This window comes from Pituophis catenifer, unplaced genomic scaffold (genome assembly GCF_029215685.1).
Source record: "Pituophis catenifer annectens isolate HBS135680 unplaced genomic scaffold, rPitCat1.0.hap2 SCAF_17, whole genome shotgun sequence".
NCBI lineage: Eukaryota > Metazoa > Chordata > Lepidosauria > Squamata > Colubridae > Pituophis > Pituophis catenifer.
This window is the reverse complement of record NW_027256897.1, coordinates 4,538,899-4,559,507: the sequence shown is the minus strand read 5'-3', so window position 1 is coordinate 4,559,507 and position 20,609 is coordinate 4,538,899. Positions and strand designations below refer to the sequence as shown.

Sequence of the window (20,609 nt, the reverse complement as noted above, 5' to 3'; positions counted from 1 at the left end):
AGAAGAAAGAAGGAAGGAAGGAAGGAAGGAAGGAAGGAAGGAAGGAAGGAAGAAAGAAAGAAGAAAGAAAGAAAGAAAGAAAGAAAGAAAGAAAGAAAGAAAGAAAGAAAGAAAGAAAAGAAAAAGAAAAAAAGAATGGATGGCAGGAAGATAGGAATGAGGGGAAGAGAGAGAAGGAGAAAGAGAGAGAGAGAGGGAGGGAAGGAAGGAAGGAGATGAGAGGATGGATGGATGGATGGATGGAAGGATGAAAGGAAGGCAGGCAGGCTGGACACTGTGCCCACATCCAGCACAGCAAAATTAGTTTTTGTGGCTGAAATGGGATATTTCAAAAGTAACAGATTGTTACTACAGTTGTATATTTCAAACACCAACCGAATTTCTATTGAAGTAAGCTATTTTGTTTCTTCCCTAGCACAGAAATAAACATTCTTAGCAGATATTGCTTACTAAATGGAACTCAAAAAGGTTTGATCTGTTTTTTTTTTCAAATTTATGCCCATGTCTATGGAATGCAGCGTCTGGGATTTTAATGCCAAAACACACCCCTTTATTTCAGCGTCGAGAGCTTTAAGCCATCTCGCAAATGCTTCTGAAATTCACTCCCGAGCAAATAATGCACCATTTTTATAGACAAGGTGGTTTTCTCTGAGTCCCTTGCTCTTTTCAACAGCGGTATTTGAAACCTACGTTTCAGATCATAGTTTAACAATGCGTGGTGATTTGGAGAGGATTCCACATTCAAATCCAGCCCTCTTTGGGGTGAGAAGAAGAGAGGGCAGAATTTGAATGGATCCAAGGCTGTAGGGAATTCCATTTAGACGAGGGGTCAGCAACCTGCGGCTCTGGAGCCGCATGTGGCTCTTTCACACCTCTTCTGCGGCTCCCTCTCACTCAAAATATGCGTCACAACCGCCAATGTGCAACACCCACCAGCATGAGATTTATTGAGCTTTTCAACCCCCGGTAGGCCAACTATGGATAAATCCAAGAAAAGAAAAGTTTCAGAAGAAAACAGAACGTTGAATTCAACTACATAGGCTAGTTTTGTGGCCGCTCAGGAAATAGGCAGACACGGGAAAGGTTTTGTGGCTCCCGGTGTTTTCTTTTCTGTGGGAAACGGGTCCAAATGGCTCTCTGTTTGAGGTTGCAGACCCCTGATTTAGACCATCAATCACATCTGCAGCGTTTATACAATGAATAAAATCTTTGCTATTTTTATGGTTTTATATTTTAAGCCTGGTCAACTCTCGCAACGAATAAGACCATTAACAATTCCTCAATCCGGTGCAGAAAATTCTGTTCTTTTCCATCTCTAAATGGCAGCAATAAACCCAACAGCTTCTCCATCCGTTAAATGATTTATTTTTGCCCCCAAAATTAAAGCTATTCTTTCATTGATATTTCCAGGGGGAATAATGAACTTACAGTGGTTGTTTTTCCAGCACGTATTATATTTCCACAGTCTAGGGGGTGCGTCAACGTTTTACATTCCGCCTAATCATTAAGGTCCAGGTCAAATTCAGGGTAGAGATCTTTGGTGGTGACGCCCCTGATCGCAGCTAGGAGAAAAAACACACAAAGAAGATTGTGTAAATGAGCGTGGAAAGAGAAAACACAAACAAGGCAGTAATTGCTTCCACAAATTCTCTGAAATTGGAAGGCAGAGGTGGGGCCAGGGCCATCGGGGAGTGATGTGCGGACTTTGGAGCTTCCAGAGGCTGACAGTAGAGAGGCAGAGGAACAGGAGGAGCCTGTTCCTAGTGCACGTATGAGAAGAGCTGCCAGAAGGCAGGAGCAGCTAAAGCAAAAAGGACAACTCAGGAGTAAAGCCAAGAGATGATTGGCCCTTCCCATAAGGCTTAAAAGACCAGCAATGGCTCTTGGCTTCTTTGCTGGAAAACAACCGTTGAGAGAATTGGTTCTTGTTTCACTGTATTCATTTCTTGTTGGCGTCTTCTGCTTCCAAGAAAAGCCTTTGGCAGTTTGCCTAATTATACCAAGGTCGGTGATAAACTGAGGAATGGTGTTTTGAAGAATTTGTTTTAATTTAATTTGGACTATGCTGAGAATGAGTTAATTCTCAGCTGTTCTAATAAAGTCTGTTTGTTTTCGAATGGATTGCGTCTGATAATACCTACTTGGGCCTGGGTCACAACAAACTTAGAGGCACCAGGCAGTGATGGACGATGCTAAGTTATCTAAAGGAGAATATTTAAAGTAAAAAAGAAAAATGTACCTTCACCCACCCAATATGGTTGTCAGCACATCAAGATGCATTTATCCTAGTGCTGACATAAGAAGGAGAACGCAAGTGTCTGCAACGGGACGGTTGCCTTTCACTTACTTATTTTAGCTGGAGATAATGTCCCCTAGGAGATGGATGGGAGGGGGGAAATTCTTTGAATTGGAGCAGTAGATTAGGGGTGAATGATTGGGAAGATGGCCAATGAATGCAGAGGAATGGGGGAAGGAAGAGGAGGGATTTTGGGTCAGCGCGTCAGTGCTGGCTGCATGGAGTCAGTGTAAAAGTTGCCGTGCTAAATAAAATGGAAGTTTGTTTCAAAAAACTTTGTTTGAGACACAATTTATTTGAAGACGGCCTGAAAACCTGACAATGGTTCTATATTAGTCCTCCTTACCCAATCTGCCTAAAAGCATTTGTCCGGCGTCTTTGATCTCGTTGTATTCATGAAGCAGAGTAATGTGGTTTTCCAGTTCCTCCAGGTTGTATCCTCTTGGGGGGGGGGGGGGGAGAGAAAAAAAAACCATCAGAAAAGTCGAGACAAACCAGATGTGTGATCCTTAAGAGCTGTTAGAAGAGGAACAAGATTCGAGAAAAAATATTTATGACTCTATTTTATATGTATTTCTCCTGTCTTCTTGTAACCCCAGCCTTGCTTAAATTAATAACACGTGCCAACCCCATTCCCGAGATATTGGAATTCTAAAATACTCTACTTTATTCACTAATCTCTGGCAATCAGGCTGTGCTGGGGTCATTCCATGGTTCTCCAGAAGCTAAAACATACGATGAACGGTTGCAGGAACTGAGCATGGCTAGTCTAGTGAAGAGAAGGACCAGGAGAGACAGGATAGCCGTCTTCCAATATTTGAGGGGCTGCCACAGAGAGGAGGGGGTCAAGCTATTCTCCAAGGCACCTGAAGGCCAGACAAGGAATAATGGATGGAAACTGACCAAGGAGAGAATCCACCTGGAAATAAGGAGGAATTTCCTGACAGTGAGAACCATCAACTAATGGAACAGAAATTGCCTTCGGAAGTGGTGGGAGCTTCATCACTGGAGGCTTTCAAGAAGAGACTGGACTGACATCTGTCAGAAACGGTGTAGGGTCTCCTGCTTGGGTGGTGGTGGGGGGGTTGGACTAGATGACCTACAAGGTCCCTTCCACCTCTGTTAATCTGAATCAATCTATGCTCTGCCTTCCAAGTCCCAGCTGATCGGGAGGAAATGGGGATTATGCAGTAACCTTCCCTAGCCACACCCACAGAACCGGTAGTAAAAAAATTTGAAACCCACCACTGCTCCATTCCCAAAACAGTAGGTTTGGCCCACATAAATTAACTCAAACTTTACTCCAGGAAAAGTTACTGTACTCGAGCTGCCACACCCACCCACACTATAAAGCAGTTTGAAACAGATGTCTTCATGCACGTCAAAACATGTATAAAAATACACACTCGGTCTTGATTTGGGCTATTTCCTGATCCACAGCGAGCTCCTTGCGTTTTAGCTCTTCGATTTCGTGCTGCAAAATGTCCTTATCGGCAGGCTGACAGCTCCTCGGAGGAAGAACCTGTTGAGCGGAGACAGACAGAACAATGTTAAACGTTTTTTTAATGATTTCAGCACGGGGGGGGGGGGGGGATGCCAAGGGATTTTAGGATAGCTTCACCGCTATATCAGGATGGGGTGGAGGATGGACACCATAAAGAGAGGGCCAAAATTTACCCTCCTACCATCGGGCAGGAGATATAGAAGCATAGCCAGCCGAACAAATAGGCTGAAAAATAGCTTTTATCCGTGGGCCGTTAAGACTTCTGAACGCAACGTAACACCACAATCAGGTTTAATAGGATAGACTTGCAGGGCCAGCATGTTTATGCCGGTGTAATATAATATACTGTATTTTTCAGAGTATAAGACGCACCTTTTTCCCCCGAAAAAGAGGGTGAAAATCTGGGTGTGTTTTATACTCCGAACGTAGCCCCGCCCAGCTTCTCAAACGGAGGTTTCAGAGGCTGAAAAAAGGATCAGAAACGAAGCTTCGGAAAAAAAGCCTCCAAACAGAGCTTCAGAAAAAAAGCCTCCAAACAGAGCTTCAGAAAAAAAGCCTCCAAACAGAGCTTCAGAAAAAAAGCCTCCAAACAGAGCTTCAGAAAAGAAACCTACAAACAGAGCTTCAGAGGCTTTTTTTCTGAAGTTCTGTTTCGGAGGCTTTCAGAGGCAGAAAAAAAAAGCAAAAAAAAGCAAGGCACAGAGCTCACAACCAAGGAATTCACCTCTGAGAACAGCTGATTGCGGGTATTCCGGGAGGCAGAACCACCTGCCAATCAATTTTTTTCTTATTTTCCTCCCCAAAAACTAAGGTGCGTCTTATACTCCGAAAAATGCGGTAAGGCTATCTACCCGTGATGACAAATCTATGGCACGTGTGCCACAGGTGGCACGTGGAGCCATATCTGTGGGCACGCGAGCCATTGCCCTAGCTCAGCTCCAGCGCACATGCCGGCCAGCTGATTTTTGGCTGGCCCCGCCCATGCCGCCCCTCCTCTCTGAGGAGTCTCCACGCGGCCCGTTTTGGATGCCAGGTAAATACAGGGCTTGCAACAGAGGCTTTTGGAAGGCGTTTTCGGCCTCTGGGGATGAGGGGAGGCCGTTTTCACCCTCCCCAGGCTCCAGGAAAGCTCCTGGAGCCTGGGGAGAGTGAAAAATGGGCCTACTGGTAACCTTTTTGCCGTCGCTTGCCAAAAGCAGGGATCGCGTGTGGGGGTCGCACATGCATGGGGTGTGTGTGGTGTGGGGGGGGCATTGAATTATGGGTGTGGCCACTCCCCCCCGCGCTCCTCCCACTTTTGACACACGACAGCAAAAAGGTTAGCCATCACTGCTATATACATATATGTATATGGGAATGTATGTTAGTTATTACTTATTTGGGTTTAGAGATTTCTTTTTCTTTCATTTATTGAGTTATTAAGATGTAATTGTGTTTTGGGGGGGGCTGCACCAAGGGAGGCTCATTCAACTTCATTGTACACGTGTTGTGCGTTGACAATAAAGATTTGCTTTGATTTGAAAATCTATTCAGCTCTATGTAGTATATATCTATTGCCAAGAAAATAGATCATTTTTACTCCAAAAAATGTTATTGCACCCTATCTCCTCTTGTCCTGACAATATTAAGACTGTCAAAATAATTTTTGGTTTATAAAAAAAAATAAAGTTGCGATTCCAAGCCATCCTATTTACAAGCAAAAGACTTCCGTATCCTGCAAAAAGATTCTTAGGTTGCAACCTTCCCTACTCACTAAAAAGCCAATCCACCCAAATAATATGGGTTTACAGTTTAGCGTTTTCTACGAAAATTAAAACAAGAGCCTCCAAAAATGTTGCTTTACCTTTACAAAATTGATACGGTTTAGTTTTACGATTGCAAATAAAGGTATACAGCCAATCAGCATGCATAATCTTATTTTGACCTGTTGAATGTAACTTTTAGTCCTACTTGGTTTACAGCCAAGAGATAACAAGCAGGATCCTGGCCACGTATCAGAATCACCTACAGAACTTCTTCTCAAGGAATCTGAACTACAATTATGGCTTCCAAAATTGCCTCCTACATTCCCAAAATGTTCAGACCCATCTATCGATGCACGTTCTATAGAGCTGTGATGGCGAACCTATGGCACACGTGCCACAGATGGCATGCGGAGTCATTTCTACGGGCACACGAGCCGTCGCCCTGTCAGCTCCGCCACGCTTGAGCGCGCACCTCCTGCCAGCCAGCTGATTTTCGGGTCTCTGACGGCATGTGGGAGATGCGCGTGTATGCCCATGCCGTCCCTCCCCTCCCAGGAGTCTCTACGCGGGCCGTTTCGAATGCCAGGTAAGTACAGGGCTGGGAGGGCTAAAAATGGGCCCACCAGAAGTCCAGAAACAGGCAGTTTCCGGCCTCCAGAGGGTTGGGGGAGGCAGTTTTCGTCCTCCCAGAGCCTCCAGGAAAGCCTCTGGAACCTGGGGAGGGCGAAAAACAGGCCTCCCAGAAGTACGGAAACAGGCCGTTTCTGGCCTCCAGAGGCTTCAGGGAGGCCTGCTAGGCCCAAAACGGGGTGCGTGGGGGGTCACGCATGTAGTAGGGGAGCACGGGGGTGTTGTGCGTGCCTGCACAGGGGGGCGGAGCGTGCGTGGGGGGCATTGCATTATGGGTATGGGCACGCGTGGAAAAAACGGTTAGCTATCACTGCTATAGAGCAGTGTTTCCCAAACTTGGCTATTTTAAGATGCATGGACTTCAATTCCCAGAATTCCCCAACCAGTATGCCTGGTTGAGGAATTCTGGGAGTTGAAGTCCATACATCTTCAAAGGGTCAAGTTTGGGAAACACTGCTATAGAGAAATTTGTTTTTACAGACACTTACCGGAGACTTAAAGCTTGCATTACAACTTCTTCGGGCTGCTTGAGGTGTCCTGAATTTAAAAAAAAAAAAAAGAAAGAAAAGAAGGTCAAGAAAAGAATTTAAAAGTTCTTCAAAATGAGTCAGGACAAACTTGAGAATCCTCAGGTTAGCCAAAAAAATGAATTCAAGTGGAAGATTTAAACCGCTCTTACCTCCCCATTAAAGGTTTGGGGGAGATTTTCCCCCTTAATCCCAGGTTATGCTTGCCTCCTTGATTCAAAGGGGATTCATGTTCTTGTTTAGCCAGAATATTTTCCAAGCCAGCGGTAGAACTGCAATCCGCAACCACTTCCTTTTCCTTCTGCATCTGGTGATTCATACAGTTGTCAGGAACAGAAAGAATAAATGGATTTTTGCAGCTCACGGTCGTGCGTAATCCATAAGCATCTTGTTTGCTAGGTTGCGGTCCAAAAACTGAGATTGTTGGCTTATTTCTTGCAGGGATACCTCTCCTCTTCTCTGTCAAAGCTATGACATTAAAAAAAAAATTGCAATTTTTTTTTTGAAAATCGGAATGATTCCAAAGTAAAACATCAGAAAACAATGACCAACATACAAGGGACTAAGTAAAGGGGCCAGCAAGGCAAACAGACAAAAAAAACCACAAACGGAAAATCAAGTTCCTTTTTCCAATTCAAGAAATTGCAAGGCAAGCATCATACTAAAAACCAAATTTAGACCTTGTTAAACTAGGAGTTAGTGTTGGGAATAATTAAGAAGTTTTGGAATAGTAATGACATCCATGTTAAGGTGGTGCTTAAAAAGTCAGTGGAGGATTTAATGCCGGTTAAATCAATATTATGGATTCCTCAACTATCAGGTGAAATATTGCACCCTTACAATAATAATAAAAATAATTCATTCAATTTCTTTGCTGCCCAACTTCCACCTTTTCCATCTAAAATAGAGCTAGAAAGGACCTTGGAGGTCTTCTAGTCTCAATCAAGCAAGGAGACCCTTTCAGACAAGGGGTGGTCCAGTTTCTTTAACACAGAACCTGCCTTTTTCATTTTTTTTTCCCCAAGCAGTTTCCTTTGCCTTTGGAAAAGCACCTTAGAGATTCAACCCAGCAAGAGCAAATATTCTGCCCTGCTTCTTTACGGCATGCAAGCTGCAGGTTAGTCAGTGCAACTTGGGTTGGGTCTTTGCAGACCTGGGAAGACTCAACTCTAGGAGGAAAAACATGTTCTTTGAGGAGGTCCCTCCTTAATCCTGTCCTCTTGTGAGCCAACTTGATTTACAGAATGACTCAGTGGGAAGGGATTTGAAGCACCAGCTTTGATCGCAGCCATCTGGCAGACAGGGTTGCCTTGCCTCGGTTAGCTAAGCCAGCTTGCAAAAAAGGGCAGCTCCGAATTATTTAGAGGGGATTTCGAGGCTGTTGGGGTGGGGGAAAGTTTTTTTTTTAAAAAGAGGGGGTGTTTGCAAAGCTGTGAAGATGCATCTCTTGGGCTCCCCCCTTTTGGAAAGCAAAAACCACCTGCTGATGATTTGGCAAAATCAAACATTTACATTGAAAGAAATAATAATTTAAAAAAATTGTGGAAAGCAGCCCAACAGGTTGGACCAGATATTGTCCAAAGCCTAAAAATGAGATTTTTGTTTTTTCCAGGCAAAGCTCAGCAAGCAGTTTTCTTCACAAAAGCTCCTGTTTTGGGGGGGAGGGAAGGGGGGGGTTATTGCAAAGCTGCAACTCTCTCCCCTAATATTAGTCCCCCACCCACCCACCCTTTCAGGGCAAGAGGACTCCAACTCCCATCTCTCTCTCAGGCTGGGAATGATGGGAGCTGGAGTGGGGGGACTCAGAAACCCCCACAAGCCCCATGAAAAAGCTCTTGCTGAGTCTCCAAGCTCCTGCTCTGTGGATGATGGGCGAGGTGGCTCCAGGCTCTGGGTAGGTACAGTCCCCCCCCCACTACCACCAACCCCAGCTCCCATCATCCCCAGCCTGACTCTGTTGGGATTTCCCCTTCTGTTTCCCTTGAGATTTTTTAAATCTCAAAATTAAAAAAAAATTAAAAAAAATTATCCTTGCATCATTATGCATCAGAAGAAAGAAGAAGTACAGATGCTCGTACATCAATGAAGACCAAGAAAAATAAAAAGGGCAGAAAAAATACAGCAGGGCGGCCATTACAGGTGGGGAAGCAGAGAGGCGCATGCGCCACCTCCCGCGCCTGCGCGGCCGCGTCTCGAGCGAGCCCAGCTTGGCGGGGGCGGTCCGAAGGGGCGGCGCCTCCCCCGCCTGCCTGTCTCCCTCCCTCCCTCCCATTGGCCCAACGGCAGCGCCGCCCCGCCCGCTGTCAGCCCCCGCGCGTGCGCAGTAAGCGCCGAGGCCTAAGTGGCCCGGCTGCGGGAGGAGCCTGCCTAGCCGCTTCGCGTCGCGCCGCCTTGCCGGGTTGACGTGGCCGGGGCCCGGCGCGGAGATGGCGGACGACAGCAGGCAGAACAAGCTGGCGGCGGCCAAGAAGAAGGTAAAGCTGGAGAGTTGAAGCGGCCGGCCTCGGGTTGCTGTCTGAGGCGGCGAGGCCTAGTCCGGGCCTGGCCTGGTTTCCCTCAGGAGCCGCCCTCCGTCCTCCTCGGGCCCCGTCTGGAGGGACGACGCCCACCCTCCTGGCTTGCCTCTTTCTACGCCCTCCAAGCCCCCATCCTCCTCAGGCCTTCCGGCGCCGGGGACTACAACTCCCATCCTCCCCTCCCCGCGGCCCTGAGAACCGGGGGGGGAGGGAAGGAAGGAGGGAGGGGCAGGCTAATGGTCCCGGAGGTCTTCTTCCCGGTGGCGGGTGTTGCTGGAGGATCAGCTCCCCGGAGACCGTGGCCTTTGGAAGGAGTGGAGGCTGATGGGACTTGTAGTCAAAGGTTGTGGGGGGGGAGTCCTGGGTTGGGGTGGGGGAGATGTTTGGGGTGAAGGCAGGGAGGGGGGGAAAGACTCGGCCCTTGGGATGCTGGAGACCCTCCCCATAAATCAACCACTGGAGGGGTGGAGACTGATGGGACTTGTAGTCAAAGATGGGGGGAGTCCTGTTTGGGGGGGGGATGTTTGGGGTGAAGGCGGGGAGGGAAGAAAGACTCGATCTTAGGCTTGGGATGCTGGAGACCCTCCCCATAAATCAACCACTGGAGGGGTGGAGGCTGATGGGACTTGTAGTCAAAGATGGGGGAGTTCTGTGGGGGGGGGGGAGATGTTTGGGGATGAAGGCGGGGAGGGGAGAAAGACTCGTATCTTAGCCCTTGGGATGCTGGAGACCCTCCCCTAAATCAACCACTGTAGGAGTGGAGGCTGATGGGACTTATAGTCAAAGTTGGGGGGGAGATGTTTGAGGTGAAGAGGGAGGGGAAAAGACTCAATTTTAGGCTTGGGATGCTGGAGACCCCATAAATCAGCCATTGTAGAGATGGAGGCTGATGGGACTTGTAGTCTAAGGGGGGGAAGTCCTGGGTTGGGGGTGGGAGATGTTTGGGGTGAAGGCGGGGAGGGGGGAAAGACTCATATCTTAGCCCTTGGGATGTGGGAGACCCTCTCCATAAATCAACCACTGTAGAAGTGGAGGCTGATGGGACTTGTAGTTAAAGATGGGGGGGGAGTTCTGAGTTGGGGGTGCTTCTGCAGAAATGAAAGTGGTGGGGTGACTATATCTTGTAATGGGGGCTTGCGATGCTGGAGACCCTCCCCATAAATCAGCGAAACCTGGGAAAGAAACCATTGGAAGGGGGGAGGGAGGTTGATGGGAGTTGTAATTAAAGGTGTGGGGAGGGGGAGTTCTGAGTTGGGGGTGCTTCTATGGGCGCCTGCAGTTGTGAAAGTGGTGGGGTGACTATATCTTGTAATGGGGGCTTGCGATGCTGAGGCCCTCCCCATAAATCAGCCCCCTCCTCTGGGATTTAGTACATCCCTTTGCAAATTTGTGCCTTCTTGGGGGCTAAAAGTTTGATGCACCCCCTCCCTTTATTTGCCCTTTTGCAAAGATGTGCCCTGTGTGCTCCCATAGAGGGGGAGGAGAACGGACACCATAAGTGGATCCCCATAAAAGGGGATCCCCTCGGGATTTAGTAGAAAGGATGGAATTTAAGTGGATAGTTTCAGGGAAGAGAAAAGTAAATCTGCTTTTACTTAAAATATTTCCTTTATTGTTGGGATTCGGGGTGAGGCCAGAGAATGGCAGCTTTTTAAGTATCAGACAGGTAATCCTCGGTTTATGACCTCATTTGGTACCAGAATGTCCATTGCTAAACAAGAGGGTTGTTAAGTGAGTCACATATAATTTGACGACCTTGTAAACTTGAATCGCTGCATTTAATCTGGTGAATCCGGTGTTCCCCATTGACTTTGCTTCTGGGAAGTTATTTTAAAGTTTAGAACCTGTTCCCAAATCCCCCCTGCCTGCAAATTATTATAATAATTTTTGAGGGGCAAAAGTTGTTCCTTTCCCCCACTTCATAGAAAAATCTATACAGGTAGTCCTCAATTTATGACAGATCATTTAGTGACCGTTCAAAGTTACAACGGCACTGAAGAAAGGGACTTACGACCGTTTTTCACCCTTATGACCATCGCAGCATGGTCACGCAATTTACATTCAGATGCTTGACAAAACAAAAAAAGTAAAAGAGGAAAGGAACATAATTAAACATAAAATAAATCTGATAACTCAAAAAGAAGTAGCCCAGAGAATAAAAATGGCAAAACAAAATTATTTTGAATTCGCAAACAAAACTGGTAGATGGCTGGCGTACAAACTGAAAAAAGAAAAAGATAAAAGAATGATACACCAAGACAACTGACTCGCACTTATGACGGTTGCAGTGTCCCCCCGGTAATGTGATCCCCTTTTTGCGGCCTTCTGACAAAGTCAGATTCACTTAACAACTGTGTTACTAGCTTAATCAGCTGCAGCGATTCACTTAACAAGTGGCAAGAAAAGGCCGTAAAATGTTGCGAAACTCACTTAACCAACGTCTCACTTAGCAACGTAAATGTTGCCTCAATTGTGATCGTTAATTCGAAGATTACCTGTAGCTTTATCTCTCATGGCTAAATCGACGTATCCTGAAACCTAAACGGCCTGTAAACCAGGTGAAAACATTCTATCAGGTGAGAGTTTTGCATGCCGAAAACTCCAGCTGTTGTTTTCCAAACTCCTGGATAAACGAGACACCCATCCATGGTATGTGCTGATTTTGTGGCGTTTGGTCCTTTCATGTGGCTGCCTCTCGGGCGGCGCTTTCTGTGAAACACAGACAGGATCATCCGGAATGCCTTGAAAACCAACCCTCACGTGTATGTGGTTCTAAAAACTAGCCATTGAAATTGGTGACTATGACACCGAGAGCGTGAAATTTTCCCCTAGTGTGGAGATCAACGAAAATTAGTTCCCGACCTCTTAGCAGAAGAGTTTTTTTAATCATGTGTGTGCCGTGTGTGCGTGGGTGGTTGACTTGTCTGTGCAGGGCAGCGGATTCTAGAAATTAGTTTTGTTTGTTTTTTTGGCCTGGTTTCATATTGTCCTCTACTCAGGAAGAGTAGAAACTTATCTTAAGAGCCTGGAGTATTTATTTTGTAGAAGGCACAGTAAGAAAAGTAGAGACGTTTGGCAGTGTTTGACTCGCCTCTCTGTAGGTCACAGTGAGCTTCCTACCATGTTTCCCTGAAAATAAGACCCTGTCTTATATTTTTTTTGAACCCTGAAATAAGCGCTTGGCCTTATTGCCATGCGCTCAAAAGCCCAATTAGGATTATTATCAGGGGATGTCTTATTTTGGGGGAAACAGGGTAGGTAGGTAGGTAGATAGATGATAGATAGATAGATACCGTGTTTCCCTGAAAATAAGACCCTGTCTTATATTTTTTTTGAACCCTGAAATAAGCGCTTGGCCTTATTGCCATGCGCTCAAAAGCCCAATTGGGCTTATTATCAGGGGATGTCTTATTTTGGGGGAAACGGGGGATCTATCTAATCTATCACTTATCTATATCTATCAATATGCTATCTCTCTCTGATTGGGCTTATTATCGGGATGTCTTATTTTGGGGAAAACAGGATATGTATCTATCATCTATTTATCTACCGTGTTTCCCCGAAAATAAGACGCATAAGACAAGTTTTTTGAACCCTGAAATAAGCGCTTGGCCTTATTGCCATGCACTCAAAAGTCCGATTGGGCTTATTATCAGGGGAGGTCTTATTTTGGGGAAAACAGGGTAGCTTGCTGTCTGGCTGTTGAATGTAGCTTGTGAATTTCATTCAGCTGGGTGGGTAGCAACTTACCCCAATGCTAAACGATCACTGGAGGTGTTAAAGAAGAGATGGGACAGGATAAGAAGCAATGGGTGGAAACTAATCAAGGAGAGAAGCAACCTAGAACTCAGGAGGAATTTCCTGGCAGTCAGAACAATCAATTAGTGGAACAAGTGGCCTTCAGAAGTTGTGGGTACTTCAACGCTGGAGGCTTCTATGAAGAGATTGGACAACTGTTTGCCTCAAATGGCATAGGGTTTCCTGCTTGAGCAGGGGGTTGGACTAGGAGACCTCCAAGGTCCCTTCCAACTCTGTTATTCTACTCTGTTATTATGTCTAGTGAAGTTGGTGGTAAAGGGAAAGAGCTTTCCCTTTTTTTTGTCTTGTATGAATGAAAGAGTTTAAAGTCAGCTTCGGCAAAAATTTCAAGGACAGGTTCGGTACAAGGACACGCCCTTGGCTTCCAACCCAAATAACAAGTAAATCAAATAACAAGGTAGACTATTAGGGCACTAAGTTTAGTATTTGTTTGTTGGCTGTGGCTATGGCTGTGTTGCAACCTTCAGTCAAACAATGTATGAGAAATAGGTAAACAGAAGAAATCTTAACTATTTCATTTGGATTTTAAGTTTAATCCAGTTCTGAAATGATTGAAGGGAGAAATTGCTTCCTTGTTTTAGGAAGAACAGAGTAGGTTTTGATTCATTTTTGGTGATACTATATAAAGAAAGATTGCACATAGAACTGGAAAAAAATGCTTCAAATTGCGGACTCCTGAATATCTGGATGTACTTAATAGATTGTTTAAATACTTCTTTAAAATGTTGCTGTGTGGGTTTTATCCAATCTTCAGCAGACACTTACTGGTTACTGTTGGTTTCACTACATGTTACAATCTTTTGGAGTGTATGAGCCTAGTACTTAATAGCTAATAAAAACAGGCGATTTATATGAGAATACGTAGTAAATACCTGGAAAATTTGGATTGAACAGTAATATATTTTTTTTATTATTTTTAATTTGATTTATATGCCGCCCTTCTCTGGAGACTCAGGGCAGCTTACAATGCGCTAAGCAATAGCCTTCATTCTTTTGTATATTTATACAAAGTCAGCTTATTGCCCCCACAAACCGGGTCCTCAATTTACCTACCTTAGAAAGGATGGAAGGCTGAGTCAACCTTGAGCCTTGGCGAGATTCGAACCTGCAGTAATTGCAGGCAGCTGGTCTTAATAACAGGGTGCCTTAGACCACTGTACTACCAAGGCTCAGTTTCATATGTTGGGATATCAGTATCAGTTTCATATGTTGGGAGGGAGGGAAGGAAGGCTATTTGAAGACTATGTTGACTCCTCTATAAACCAATTGTATAATTTTCCAAAATATATATGGATATTTTTCCTTCCCACTTTTGCTATATGTAACAGGAAATGAGCTTGTGAAAGTGTGCAACCACATCATTAGAACTGTTAAAATGTCACCTAACGGAAACTTAACGGATTAGGAGATCTAACATTATGAGCAGTTTTTCAAACTGTAGGGACCGTGTAATTAGCTAGTACCAAGTCAGGGAAAAATCACCTGAATAATCAATACATTCAATAAATAAATTCCTTCTTTTGCTGAGGGTGCCCTGTTGTTGTTGTTTTTTAACTTTTCTCTGCCATATTTTAGTTTTGCACGGAGATGATTGCAACTTCAGCTTAGATTAATTTCAAACCGTTCAACCTTTTCTTTTTTTTTCTCAGCTGAAAGAATATCAGCTGAAAAACAGCCCTGTGTCCACAGCGGGGGCCAAAAAGAAACGGAGAAGTAAAGAAGCAAGCCGTCCAGAGACGCCGGTTAGTGATGGAGTACAATCTCCTGAAAACGTAAGTTTTCTCCTCCTTAGGGGACTGGAGGCTAAAACAGACGATGAACGGTTGCAGGAACTGGGCATGGCTAGTCTAGTGAAGAGAAGGACCAGGGGAGACAGGAGAGCATCTTCCAATATTTGAGGGGCTGCCACAGAGAGGAGGAAGGGGGTCAAGCTATTCTCCAAAGCACTTGAAGGCCAGACAAGGAATAATGTTTTCCCCTTTTAAAGGGGAAACCATTTAGGTACAGGGTTGCTTGCTTTGAGCAGTGGGCTGGACTAGAAGACCTTCAAGGTCCCTTCCAACTCTGTTATTCTACTCTACTCTGTTATTATCATAGATGTTAATTGTCGTTCATTAGCACTAGAATTTTTAATTGTATATTTTTACTGTGTGTTTTTATTTGTTCTGGTCTCTGGTCTATGAGTGCAATAAACTCGATTGATTGATTGAACCTTGTGTAACTGACCCCAGAGGACAGAGAGTCCTCAGCTTACAGCTGCAATGGAGGCCAAAATTTCTGTGGCTAAGCGAGACGGTGGTTTGCTGGGTTTGCCCCTTTTTACAACTTTTCTCGTTCAGGGAATTGCTGTCGTCGTTAAGCTAGAAACAGGGTTGTTAAGTGAATCTGGCTCCCCCGTTGAGATTGCTTGTCGGAAAGTTTCAAAAGGGGATCGCATGACGCCCGGGATGCTGCCACAGTCATTAATATGAAGCAGTTGCCAAGCATCTGAATTTTGACCGTGTGACCACAGGGATGCTGGAACGGTCATAAGTGTGAAAAACGGTCATAGGTTACCCTTTTCAGTGCTGTGGTAGCTTTGGACGGTCACTAAACTGTTGTAAGTTGAGAACTGTCTCTCTTTCTCTCTCTCTCTCTCTCTCTCTCTCTCTCTCTCTCTCTCTCTCTCTCTCCGTGTGTGTGTGTCTCTCTCTCTGTCTCTTTCTCTCTCCGTCTCTGTCTCTCTCCATCTCTCTCTCTCTCTCTCCGTGTGTGTGTCTCTCTCTCTCTGTCTCTTTATCTCTCTCTGTCTCTCTCCGTGTCTCTCTCTCTCTCCGTGTCTCTTTCTCTCCCTCAGTCTCTCTCTCTCTGTCTCTCTCTCTCTGTCTCTCTCTCTCTTTCTCCGTCTCTCTGTCTCTTTCTCTCTCTCTCTCTGTCTATCTGTCTCTCTCTCCCTCTCTCTTTCTCTCCGTGTCTCTCTCTCTCTCCGTCTTTCTCTCTCTCTCTCTCTCTCTCTCTCTCTCTCTCTCTCTCTCTCTCTCTTTCTCTACGTCTCTCTCTTTCTCTCTCTCTCTCTCTCTCTCTGTCTCCCCCGTCACTCTGTCTCTGGTATTAAGAAACAATAGACAGAACTGTAAGAAAGAACGTTTGATTGTAGAGTTGCGTCCTGGCAAGTCAGAATAAAGCGTTCCCCCCCCCTTAAATTCACCATCTTAACCCTGAACGAAATCAAGTGCCAGCGAGTTCCACGGTCTCCAGTGGGGCCCTCGCTTGTCTTTCTTCACTTTTCCTGCCGGGCTCTTCTTGGGTCTCGTTCCTTTCGCTTTTTTTTTTTTTTTCGGGGGGGTGGATCGACGTTCCCTCCTGTCCTCTTTTACTTTTTTTTTTTTTCTTTTTCCTCAGCTCTTTCTCTTCCCCCCTTTTTCTCTTTTGCTCCTGTAGATTGAGAACCTTCTGAAGGTGCTGGTGTCCGACTTCAACTGCTCCAATGGGGTAGCCATACCTACATTGGACAAGTGGAAGGTGAGGCAGCTTTCAGGAATCGATCCGGCTGGGCTTGCTCTCCATCCATACCGCCGGCTTCCGATCCGGGCTGAGCCCGTGGCGGGGAGGGGGGGGAGGTTTGGCAGGCTGCAGAGCCTTTGTGGCCCGCGCTGGGAATGTCGTCGTGGCTTGTTCGTGCGGTGTTATTTTTAACCTTCTACTTTCCTTCCTCTCTGTTCCTCTCTGCATGTGACTCCTTAACCTGGTTCAGATTACAAGGGCCAAACGCCCCCCACCCCCTGGGTTTTTCCAAGCAGATCAGCTGCTGTGAAACGCAGGTAGTCCTCGACTTACGACCGCAGTAGAGCCCCATCAGGGAAGCCTTTGTTAAGTGAATTATGCTCCGTTTTACGCCTTCTCTTGCAGCAGTTCTTAATTGCTGCAGTTGTTAAGTTGGGTGGGTTTCAAAATTTTTTTACTACCGGTCCTGTGGGTGTGGCTTGGTGGGCATGGCATGGCATGCCTTGGTGGGCGTGGCAGGAGAAGGATACTGTAAAATCTCCATTCCCACCCCACTCCAGGGGAAGGATACTGTAAAATCGCCATTCCCACCCCAGTCCAGGGGAAGGATACTGTAAAATCTCCATTCCCACCCCACTCCAGGGGAAGGATACTGTAAAATCTCCATTCCCACCCCACTCCAGGGGAAGGATACTGTAAAATCTCCATTCCCACCCCACTCCAGGGGAAGGATACTGTAAAATCTCCATTCCCACCCCAATCCAGGGGAAGGATACTGTAAAATCTCCATTCCCACCCCACTCCAGGGGAAGGATACTGCAAAATCTCCATTCCCACCCCACTCCAGGGGAAGGATACTGTAAAATCTCCATTTCCTCCCCACTCCAGGGGAAGGATACTGCAAAATCCCCATTTCCTCCCGATCAGCTGGGACTCGGGAGGCAGAGAATAGATGGGGGTGGGGTCAGTCAGAGGTAGTATTTACCGATTCTCCGAACTACTCAAAATTTCCGCTACCGGTTCTCCAGAACTGGTCAGAACCTGCTGAAACCCACCTCTGGATTGGTCACCTGGTTGCTAAGTGAAGCTGGCTCCCTTCCCCCAGTGGATTTTATTTAAATGAAGTCGATTTAAATCACGATTTAAATCGTGATTCAAATCAGTAAAAAGGCTTGATTTAAATCATAATTTTGAAAGAGTAGCCGTCGTCTCTGACCCGCTGTTGACTCACCGACCGTCCCAGTCACTTTAATGGGACGGCTGGTGATGCGGCAGGGACACAACAAGGTGAGGGGCGTGGCGAGCAGCAGGTGAGTGGATGCCCGCTAACAGGTGCTGCTGCCATGATGGATCAGAAACGACAGGCGCTCTTTAAATGTAAGGACTCATTTTTGGCTGGTGATTAGAATCTTTAATATGATTATTTGCCAACAAAACGAAGGTTTCCGATTTAGCTCTGATTCATTGAACGAGTTTACCAACAATGTAAATATACACAGCCTCATGCTACATAATTAATAATTAACCTCCATTTCATGCTGAATGAACTTAAATTATTAATATATCTTAAACAGAAAATTATCTTTAGGTAGATTTTTTACTCCAAAAGCATTTTATTAAAATAAATTTGATAAAAATTAAAAAAAAAATCTGATTTAAAATTTTAAAAAAGGTCGCAAAAAGGGGATCGCGTGACCCCTGAGGCCTTGCAACCGTCGTAAACACGAACCAGTTACGGAGCGTCTGAATGTAAACGGGGTGACTCTGGGAAAAATGCGGCAACGGTCGTCAGTCGGAAAAAACAATCCCAATTCACTTTTTTCCCCTTTCTTTCTTTCTTTCTTTCTTTCTTTCTTTCTTTCTTTCTTTCTTTCTTTCTTTCTTTCTTTCTTTCTTTCTTTCTTTCTTTCTTTCTTTCTTTCTTTCTTTCTTTCTTTCTTTCTTTCTTTCTTTCTCAGCACCCCTCCCCACCCCGCTTTTTTGGCCTAACAGGCCTCAGGGAAGCCTCCTGAGAGCAAAAACGGACACCAATAGGTAGTAAAAAAAATGCTTTAAAAAGTAAAAAAAAAAGTCAGAACCTTTTTAAAAGAATTTTTTAACTACCTATTGCCTGAACGGGTAGTAAAAAAAAAATGCTTAAAAAAAAAGTTCAGACGATCAGCTGTGCCATGCAATCGTCGGAACTTTTTTTTTAAAGCATTTTTTTACTACCGGTTCGGGCGAACCAGTAGCATTTTCACTACTGGTTCGGGAGAACCGCCCCGAACCGGTAGCATTTCATCCCTGCATTAGACATAAAAAGTACTCCTGTTTTGAGTGGTTATGAACCTCACATGTCGTCTGATCTGAAGATTTCTCTGTGTGTTTTATCACATTTATATTCCGTCCATCTCACACTTAAGCGACTCTTGGCAGCTATGGACACACAAACACAACACACTAGAGGTAGCCCTCGACTTATGGCCACAACAATGGAACCCAACAGCATTTCTGCTGCTAAGCGAAACGTTTCTTTAGCGAATTTTCTCCTGTTGTACGACCTTTCTTGCCACCGTCGTTAAGTCAGTCGCTGCACTGTTAAGTTAGCAACCCCGTTGTTAAGTGCATCTGGCTTCCCCCCCCCCTTGCTTGTCAAAAGGTCACAAAAGGGGACAACCCACACACCCCCTCCACCGGGGACGTGGCAACCGTCCTAAATATGAGTCGGTTGCCAGGCGTCTGAATTTTGTTCCGGTGTCTTTGAGGAGATTGCAACGGTGAAAAAATGGTCATAAGTCTCTTTTTCCAGTGCTGCGGCAACTTCAAACGGTTGCTAAATGAGCTGACAGTTTTCTTCTGTTTTCATATTTCTTTTACCTGTACAGGTGCCAGAGGAGTAGCTTGTGCAGAATCAATTTGCTTTTTCTTTTTTTTCCCTTCAGACTTCTCTCCTCCCTCATTCCTGGCAGGCATGTGACTATCAGTGTAGCTTTCATTCCCCATGCAAATATTGCAAGAGGAGGCCTGCCCCATAAGGAGTGCGTGGGCCGCAGAACATTCCTCTCTTGGAAAGAGCGGCTGCCCCTCACCGTCTGAGAGAAAATCCGATTCCAGACAGTGTTGATTGACAGCTCAGTTGGGCAGGAGCACTGACCCCTGATAGCTGATCTAATCCTCTTCGTTTTGTTTTACGTTAGCAGGAAGAATACGCTTCCTGCCTTTTCTCTTGGAGTTAGGCCTGGGCTCTAAACAGTCCAACAGACAGTGGGAAAAGTGCAAGTAGGCCTCAACTTACAACAGTTCGCTTTAGCGACCGTTCAAAGTTACAACAGCACCGGGGGGGGGGGAAAGTGACCTAGCACCGTTTCTCACACTTACGACCGTTGTAGCATTCTCCCTTTCCCCCCCCCCCATGATCCCGTGATCAAAACTCAAGACAGTTCATATTTATGACGGTTGCAGCGTCCCCCGGGCTCACGCGATCCACTTTTTGCGACCTCCTCACAAGGGTGAGAAGCCAGATTGACGGAAGCACCGGGTGACAGCTGCTGAGATGCGCTTAACAACCTCGGTAAGAAAAGCCGTAAAACGGGGCAAAACTCACTTCAACCAAATGTCTCGCTTAGCCACGGGAATTTTTTGGGCTCAGTTATGGTCGTTAGGTCGAGGACTACCTGTACCAGAATAGGTTAAAACAGTGAAGCTGCTTGACATAACAATCATTGCCGGGGTTTGATGACCCTGGCCAAAAAGCATGAAATATAGAGCAACGTTTTCAAATTTGAAATTCTATGATTTGGGGAGTATGCCCCCCCCTCCAATCTAATGGAGCAGGTTGAGGTCCCTGCTAGGATTAAACACTCCTGGTATTAACCACGTTTCTTATAGAAGAGATGTTTAATTATTTTAATGCTGCGAAAGCCCTACTAGGCAGGTATATACAAAAGTATGAAGGCTATTGCTTAACGCATTGTAAGCCGCCCTGAGTCTCCGGAAAAGGGCGGCATATAAATCAAACAAATAAATAAATAAATAAAGTAGAATTTCGTTCATAAGCCTCGTTGAGGCCGAACATAGTTTTTTCCCCTCCTGTGAGTTCCTTTATTAATT

The 20,609-nt window shown here is 45.5% G+C and overlaps 2 protein-coding genes across 6 annotated transcripts in view; one reads left to right on the top strand and one right to left on the bottom strand.

Moving 5' to 3' along the window:
* Positions 1 to 906: 906 nt before the first annotated feature.
* On the bottom strand, positions 907 to 8,861 carry SWI5 (SWI5 homologous recombination repair protein). The gene is made up of 6 exons (XM_070955923.1): positions 8,781 to 8,861; positions 6,855 to 7,170; positions 6,664 to 6,712; positions 3,703 to 3,818; positions 2,643 to 2,737; positions 907 to 1,562 (listed from the first exon to the last, which is right to left on the bottom strand). The coding sequence occupies exons 2-6, from the start codon at positions 7,019 to 7,021 to the stop codon at positions 1,498 to 1,500; spliced, it is 492 nt and encodes a 163-aa protein (XP_070812024.1). The 5' UTR covers positions 7,022 to 7,170; positions 8,781 to 8,861; the 3' UTR covers positions 907 to 1,497.
* Positions 8,862 to 9,043: 182 nt separating this feature from the next.
* The window catches only part of GOLGA2 (golgin A2), a 39,544-nt gene continuing 27,978 nt past the window's right edge, over positions 9,044 to 20,609 (top strand). For 3 of the 5 annotated variants that reach the window (XM_070955670.1, XM_070955669.1, XM_070955667.1), the window contains exons 1-3: positions 9,044 to 9,176; positions 14,687 to 14,809; positions 16,458 to 16,538. In XM_070955670.1, the coding sequence (XP_070811771.1) occupies positions 9,129 to 9,176; positions 14,687 to 14,809; positions 16,458 to 16,538 (252 nt within the window). In that variant the 5' untranslated portion in view covers positions 9,044 to 9,128. The remainder of the gene's footprint in view (positions 9,177 to 14,686; positions 14,810 to 16,457; positions 16,539 to 20,609) is intronic. The other 2 variants (XM_070955671.1, XM_070955668.1) reach the window with 1 other exon arrangement.